This window comes from Gossypium raimondii, chromosome 9, assembly GCF_025698545.1.
Source record: "Gossypium raimondii isolate GPD5lz chromosome 9, ASM2569854v1, whole genome shotgun sequence".
In the NCBI taxonomy this organism is placed as follows: domain Eukaryota; kingdom Viridiplantae; phylum Streptophyta; class Magnoliopsida; order Malvales; family Malvaceae; genus Gossypium; species Gossypium raimondii.
This window is the reverse complement of record NC_068573.1, coordinates 13,031,259-13,039,601: the sequence shown is the minus strand read 5'-3', so window position 1 is coordinate 13,039,601 and position 8,343 is coordinate 13,031,259. Positions and strand designations below refer to the sequence as shown.

General features: G+C 31.9%; 1 protein-coding gene across 1 annotated transcript; it reads right to left on the bottom strand.

Annotated features, from left to right (window-relative positions):
- Window positions 1-4,745: 4,745 nt before the first annotated feature.
- On the bottom strand, window positions 4,746-6,531 carry LOC105798469 (transcription factor TCP20). The gene is made up of 2 exons (XM_012628537.2): window positions 5,098-6,531; window positions 4,746-4,992 (listed from the first exon to the last, which is right to left on the bottom strand). The coding sequence occupies exon 1, from the start codon at window positions 6,213-6,215 to the stop codon at window positions 5,319-5,321; it is 897 nt and encodes a 298-aa protein (XP_012483991.1). The 5' UTR covers window positions 6,216-6,531; the 3' UTR covers window positions 4,746-4,992; window positions 5,098-5,318.
- Window positions 6,532-8,343: the final 1,812 nt, after the last annotated feature.

Here is an 8,343-nt window from a genome sequence, read left to right as displayed (position 1 = left end):
TAATCAAATAACCTAATTAATGAATAATTTAAAAGTTATTAGCTAAAAATAATTTTAAATATTTTTAAAACTTTATATAATTTAGAAATATCATCCGAAAAAATTTAGACATATGGTTGTCCAGATACTAAATGAATATGAAAAACCGTATGTTTAGATTCATTATGGACTTCAACTTTTAAATGATTTTTAATATTTTTTATTTTTTGAAATTAATAATCTTATTTAATATTTTTCTAATTTTAATAATGTTTTACAAATTTATAATATTTTAGTAAATCTTTTACAATTTAAAAAATTTAAGTTTGGAACGAACCAGACAACAACTTATCTAGGTTTATTTTAGACATAAAATTTTAAATATATTTTTTATTTTTAGTCCGAAATGAACTGAACAACTATTGAACCGCCATGTTAGTACTATTTATAGCCACGTCAAGAAAATAATAGTAAAATATGGAAAACTTTGGTCAAAGAGTTTAGTTGATGCAATTTGAAAGTTGGAGGATTTAATTGATTACATTTTTTCAAGAGGATTAATTTATTTTTACTAAAATTACATTTTGACCATTTATGCCTATCATATAGATGTAAAAATTATTTTACTTTATTTCTAATATTTTATTATAGAAAAATAAGTTTCATTATTGAAAACAAAATTTTATTTATTTAACATATTTTTTAATTCTCAAAAAATAAAATTAAAAAATAAAAGTATTTTTAGAAATGAAAGGGACCAAAAACTAAGCAATATTAAATGATAGACAAGTAGGTAGAGCTCGAAGGCTCGCCCGAAAAGTGAAAAGGTTTGGATAAAAATATAGACCAAAAAAATGGGCTTGGGCAAAAGAACGGGCCTTGGGTAAGTTTTTTTGGCTCAGGCCCAACCCGAATATGCAAAATAAAAAATTTGTTGCTTTTCCTTGTTATTTTTACCTTTTTTTTGTTATTTTCTTGTTATTTTTTTCACTATTTTGTTACCATTTCACTATTATGTTAGTACTATTTTATTATTATTATTTGAATATTGTATAACTCTTGTTTTATTATTAATTTTGTTACTATTTTAGAAACATTTGCTTGTTAAATTGCACCTATCTTAGTGTTATTTAAGTATACGTATATATTTATTTTCAATTTGTTTGGAAGCATTTATTTTAATGTTTTTAGTATTTTTTATGTATAATATATTTTTAAAAAATTATATAATAAATAATATAAAATATTAGTATGGGCTGAACCAGGCCCAAATTTTAGCATTTTTATTTGGGTCAGGATTAGACAAAAACTTAAGCTTATTTTTTAGACACAGACTTAACAAACAAGCCTTAAATTTTGATTGGACCCAACCTATACTCAACCTGAACCAGCCATGGACACTTCTACAGGCAGGCATCAATGGTTTTTCAACTCGAAGATTTCATTTCTTTTTAGCCCCTACCATACCGATTTCTTACTCACTTTCGTTTTAGCTTTGGTTATCTCTTAGACTCTAATCTCAGACTTTAAATCCTATATGTTAAACCTGGACAAGCTTTCGAAACATTAGAACTACCTAGAGATATATAATTATAATTTCGATTAATGTTAATATTTAAGAAATGAAATATTTTATTATAAAATTTCAATATTTCATCGTAGAGGTGAGCAAAATTCGAGTTGATTCGAAAAAATCGAAAAGAAAATTTGAATTTCGAGTTAACTGAATCGAATTATTCAAATTATTCAAGTCAACTCAAATAAGTAATTTAAGTTTCATGTTCAAATTAAGTTGAATTTTACAATTCTAATAATTCGAATAATTCGAATAACAAATTTGTGTAAATACCCTTTTGGTCCTTGTCAAGTTTGAAAATAAGCAAATTGGTCTCTCCTCAATAAAAATGTAAAATAATTTTCAAAATTAAAATTAATTTTAAAATTCAAAATATTTATAAAAATTTCAAAATTTATATTTTAAAAAATTATAAAATTTTTAAAATAATTCTAAAAATATATAAAGAATGTTAAAAATTAAAATTTTCTAGAATAATAATTTTAGACCTAAATAAGTTAATTAATGATTCAAGTTTATCGTACTAAAGTATCTTTTTTTTTGTTTGAATTTTTTTAAAAATATATATGGTTTCAAATTTATATGCTCTAACATTAAATTAGTTATACTGTATAAGAATTTAATTTGAAATATTTAATTTTTAATTTAAGTTGAACAATTTCACTCAATTTGATTTGACTTGAATTTCATTTCACTTGACTCGATTCGAAAAAATTTAAAATCAAGTTCAGATGATAAAATAGAACTCATCAACTCGAAAGTTTTTTCACTCGATTCGACCAAACGCTCACTGCTATCTCATCGTCATATTAGACCCAATTAAAATTAAAATCAAGCCAAATAAAACTCTAGTTAAACAAAAAAGTAAAATTCTCATAGCATTATCTTCTCTATCTACAAGAATCAAACCAAACCTTAACATCAAAATTATTGTCACTTGAACAAACAGACATTTCTATAACTTCAACCAAAGTTACCTATAAACAAAAAACAAAACCAGCACTTAACAAAAGTAATTGATTGCAATTATTAAAGAAACCAAAAACTGGAGAGATAAGAAATGAGAAAGGCAAAACTTCATTGAGAAGCATAGCTAGACCCAATCATTCTCCAACTTAACTCTGGTAAAAAAAAAGGAAGCTTTATGGCGAAGCATGTTGGAATTTTGACAGTAAATACATGCATAGCCATTGGGAATGAGAAGAGAGCATGCATTTATTTTGAGTTCACGTTGTTATTGTTGTGATGGGTTTTATGGATGGAATGGTGCATGGTATGTCCATAATAAGTAATCTTGATTGATACCCAACACCCGTGACACTATTCACTGCACTTTCTTTCTTTTGATGCTTCCAGAAACGAGGTATGCAACCTTCCCTTTTATGTTCTTAATATTCATTCATCTTTCACCTTGTGTTTATTTTATTTAATGCCCATATTTTCTTTGAGTGAATCAAGTCAACGAGAAGTCTTCTCGTAAGAAATTAACAATATTCTTGTAAGATTATTATTATTTTTATATGTTTTAGTCCAAAATAAGTTATAAACTAATTATAATTGATAATTTTAAGGTAGTCACATAACAGTTTATTTTTGGTTAAGAGAAAATAACTTTTTACTTATTTTGAAAATGTCACGAACTTTTATTAATTTTAAATTTTAAATTTAAATTTGTGTCTAACTATTTTAACACATGTATTAAATAAGTTTTTTTCTTATATTACACTAATAATAATAAAAATCATAACATGGTAGAATCCAAATTGGTTAATATAAAAGCTGATCCAAGAGAAAATTAGAACATTAGAGTGTATTAGTTTGGATAGTATTTTGTAATGTTTGATTTAATTGTAATTGTTTGTATTGTATCAATTGTAAATTTAACTTGTGAGTATATTTTTAAGACTCTAAAACATCAGAGAATATTAAAATGTAAGAGCTGAGCTTATAAGTTTCTCTAACAAGTACTTACCATGTTAGGACTAACATAAACATGGATTTTGCAAAGATTTAACTAATGTCACTGAGGATTTACACAACTGATTGACAGTGATGGCTACAATGAAACTTACAAGGACTGAAAACCATGCTTTATGCTGTGGAACAACGAAATCTAAGCCTGAACATGCTGAAACAGATGTGTAAATGGTGAATTAACACCAACCCGAATTTAAGTGTTGTTTTGAGTATAAGCAAATAATCCATTTCCAGTCATTTGGAACACAGTTCTACTCAAATTAGCATCCCCACCAACACATCCTGTTTTTTGTTAACTGAATCTGACACCTTAAAGAAACATTAAGTGAAACAATTAAAAGAGGATGAGATGCTGTATGAATAAAAGGGCCTTTTGGATCCTTGTAGTCTAAAACAAGGAGGGTGAGCAAAATAATACTTGCAACTAAATAGTCAACTTGAAAGGCTGCTACTAGGAGTAACAGCAACAATGAATGCAGTACAGCAAAAACAACAGGCAGATACTGTACTAAAAAACAGAATATGAGGTTAAAAACTTCAGTGCCAAATACAGAAATGGTGGATGACAAAGTCAACCTGAACTGTCGATTTCAACACCCCAAGTCCAAAACTGCAAGGACCACATTGATTTTATCTCATAGATATTGATTTCTTAGCACTATTTTAGTGGATATTTGTTCCATAAAACTTTCAGAAAGTATTTTATGGAAAATATATATACATATATCAGATTTGTCAACATAACTTTTGTGCTTGAGTCCATTAATTTCACAATGAAGCATAAATAATTGTTATAGTATTAGAATATTCATAATAAATCTTCATTGCTAGGAAAATGGTAATGGGAAGAATATTAAAACCACCATAGCAGTGAACACAAACCTAATTGGAACTTTGCTACTAATCGAACACTTGATTGTGATGAAATAACAAGATTTTAAAACAAAATTCTAAAACTGCTAATGGCCTTGCTCAAGATCAAACAGAGAAAAAGGATAAGCAGTTAATGAACTAGCTAAAGTAGCCTTATATTCATGCAGCGGTGGATACAAATTCCATAAAAAGAAAATTAATCCTAGTGATGAAAATTTAGGAATAATAAAGTGAGAAAATATATAGGGTTTTTATATCAGAGTTTTCCAAACAAGATAAGATGAGGGAAAAGGAAAGGAGAAACTATGAGTGTTAGGCAGAGGTATTCAACAATTGGCCATTTGTGTGCAAACAATATATTCTTTTGGAGTAATTCTTAGTTGATCCAAGATGAAATGGACATGTATGACTGTAAATTTCTATGTTTAATTTTTCACAAACAAATCCATTGCCACTCCGTCCAGACCTAGAGAAGAAGAAGAAGAAGAAGAAGTAATTAAATCTTCCTTACAACACAATCAACAAACCTTTGAATCAAGAAACAAGTTAAGCCCAAAACCAAGCTACTAGGCTGTGCAAAGCTCCACCTGCACATTCCACACCAGAAAAGAAAAAAAGAAAGAGAAGATTAATAATTCTCTGAAGAGGTTTGAGGATGCAAGCTCAATAGATGCAAGAAACAAGAAAAGCACCTGTGTAATGGAAACTTGGGTGATGCAGTGCAGAGAGAAGGGGGCAAAACTAAAGTCCATTCTGTCCCTGTAGAATTCTGAGAGGCTAAGTATACATTTTTCTCACTCTTTTTTTCTTCTTTTTCTTTTTCTTTTTTTTCAATTATACAATACTGAAACCATTACAAGAAAGAAAGTCATCCTCTCTTAGGAATGCTAGTATGTACCCAAAGTTTATAACTTTAGTGGCCTGATCCTTGGGAATCATCCTTAGCAGGGGGATTTTGCTGATTCTGCTGTTGCTGGAGCACCCTAGCCTGCCCCATTTGTTGATAAATTTGGCTTAAGGCTTGATGATTTAGAACCCCAATATGACCATCTTGAGACAACCCAAGTTCCAAACCAGGGAGTTGCTGGTTAGCCGCACCTAAGATTGAGGTGAAGCTCATCTGACCAATATTAGTAGCTGGCAAATCAAAACCAGGAATCCCGATTTTTTGCAGATAAATAGAACTTTCAGTGCCTAAATTGGTTGTAGATGGACCAGATGATGTCTGAAACCCATAACCACTGACTGAGGGCCATAACCCTGTTGCTACATGATGGGGTCTCCCCAAATTGTTGGCACCAACCGTTGCCCAACTGGTCCTACTGCTTCCAGACCCTATACTGGACCCCTCTAAATCTTCCATCTTTTGGTGCAATCCAGCTGACAGAGAGGCCCCCTGATGAGAAACTGAGCCTCCAGCTGCTGCCAAAGCTGAAGCTGGTATGGTTCCGCTCCCCGTGGCGGCTATTATTGATGGTTCAGCTTGTTGTAACAGCCACTGTATGGTTTCCCCATCAGATTTGTGTCCCAATTCTCTGGTCAACTGAAAGATTCTAGCTGCACATAAAGCAGGCATCCTTATTCTTCTACCTCTCCCTTCAACTTTAGTGTGCCTGTCTTTGTTAGAACTTCTCTTTGGAGCCAACTGTTGTTTCTTCCCTTCTTCTTTACTTGCAACAATCCGGAAACCCTTGCTTTCACCTGCTTTGTTCTCTCCCATGCTTTGATGAGGCTGTTGTTGGGGTTGTGGTGGCAAGCTCAAGAAGTTGGATACTTCAGCTGGTGGCTGCTTGGAGCCTTTGGGATCCATGAACAGGTAAAGGGGTGGTAAGGTGGGGGGCAAAGCAAATTAAAGCCAAAAAACAAAGTTTCTTAGATTGAAGAAGGTGACCTGAAAAGTCCTACACTTTCATGAGTTTTTCACTGTTTTTGGCAAGGAATGTGAAAGACAAACTAGTAATATAATATTGAAATCCCAAAGCACACCCCCAAAATGTCAAAAATTTTATCTTGGTTTTACAACATGTCTTTCTACTTTCTCTCACTGTCCTTTGTTACTCTTTTTCTTACAGTAGTGAACGGGTTTTGACTAATACTTCTCATACGATAGTAACTTTAACTTCCCATTTCCATAGATTGATGGCTGATTCTCTTAGCGTTCTCTTCACTTCGCCATTACCTTTTACATGCTACAATATTATTTCGGCAGGCATCATACTAATGGTTCCATCTCTTGTAAGGGATTTGATAACACTCTAGAATAATGTATTTTTATGTCTTAATCATGTATTTATTTTGAGTATGATCCAGTTAATTTAAACTATTTATGATCTTTTATCTCATAGGGACTAAATTTGAGGCAAAAGCAAAATTAATGGCCAAAAGCCTGAATTTAGAAATAAAATGGGCCAATGTGCGACACAAGAAAAAGTTGGTGCCAAAAGTGCAAGTATGGAGGACACAAGGGTTGAAATGCAAAAAGAAGATATTTTATTCTATTAAACTCTATTTTAATTATATTAGGATAATTAATATTAAGATAATTATTAAGAATTATTTTTAAGATTTTATTTTATTTATCTTTATTTATCTTCAATTAAATGTATTTATCTTTTAGGAATTTAAATAGGATTAGAATATCTCCCCTAGCACTATAAATAGGGGATGAAGTAACTCAAAAGAGGGGGATCCTTTTCTGTAAACACTCTCTCCCCAAAAGTCTAAGCTTTTGTTCTTCTCATATTTCCTTTCAATAAAATCTCTATTTTTATTTTATTTATTTTCTTTTCTACCACAACCATGAGCCACTAAACCCATCTAGCCAAAGGTTGTCGAAAATCTCCAAAAGGGTTCATGAGGCTTAGAATCTGTACTTAGACTTCTCAACGAGTATTCATCGTTTCTCCGCACTACGGGGTTGACGCTTTCGTCCATGTCCCTTAAGAAGTAAGCTTTTCAACGTATGCAAAGGTGGCCGCTTGGTATGTTTTGGGAAGTTTGCACAGTCGGTTCGTTAGCTTACTGCGTCAGAGGTTGGCGAGCCCAAGAGACAAAATAGCGTGGGATTCGCCATTGAGAAGCGTTGATCTAGCATAAGATGATCCCATAGAAGCTATTGTTGGCTAGAGTCAGGTTCCACCAAATCGTAAGTCTAAATCCTTGGAGCTGGTGGTTGAGGCATCCTCTTCCACTATAACTGGCTTATTTGGTTTGTGAAGGATCATCTAAAAGTCGAGGATTGAACCCAAGGCGAAATGAGACAACTAGAGGCTGGAATCTCCCATAAGAATTTTCTTTCTATCAACTCTATTTTTCTCGAATTTTTGATTCAATATTCTTAATTCTGTTTTTATTTTATTTTTCGTTTCCAGATCCAAACCTTTAATTCTTCTATTTTTTTATTTTTTTCAGGAACGCAAGTTTTCTTAGGCAAGATTCTGCCTAGGATTTCACAGAACAAGATATTGTGCAAATCTAGTCCTTGAGGATTTAACCCTACTTCCCTTTTATTATTATTTTTCATTATTTATTACGAATAGGATATTTTTTGTGCTTTCAATGACCGCATTAAATTTTGGCACCGTTGCCGGGGATTGGTAATATACTAATCTTATTTTTTTGTTTCTTATGACCAGATCTGCTCCGGGTACTCTTTCGTTCGATTCAGAAATTGAGAAGACTGCTAGAGCCAATCGCAAGGAGACAAAGTTACAGAAAAAGCAGTCAGCAATGGTTGGAACTCAAAGTAACCCACCGCCAGAAATTGAAGTCGACGACGAAGCTGAGTCTAGGGTTAATGAAAACCTTACTCGAACACTTGAAAGCGAAAAAGTAGAAGTCGACTCACCAGAAGAAGTGCTTAACGCTAGGGTTAACGAAAACCCAAATCTAGCACACCAACCAATGGCTCAAATGATTCGGCAACTGGCCGAAGCTCC

Excerpts from the sequence above, each read along its gene's own strand:
- LOC105798469 (XM_012628537.2), bottom strand. The coding sequence starts at position 6,215 with ATGGATCCCAAAGGCTCCAAGCAGCCACCAGCTGAAGTATCCAACTTC.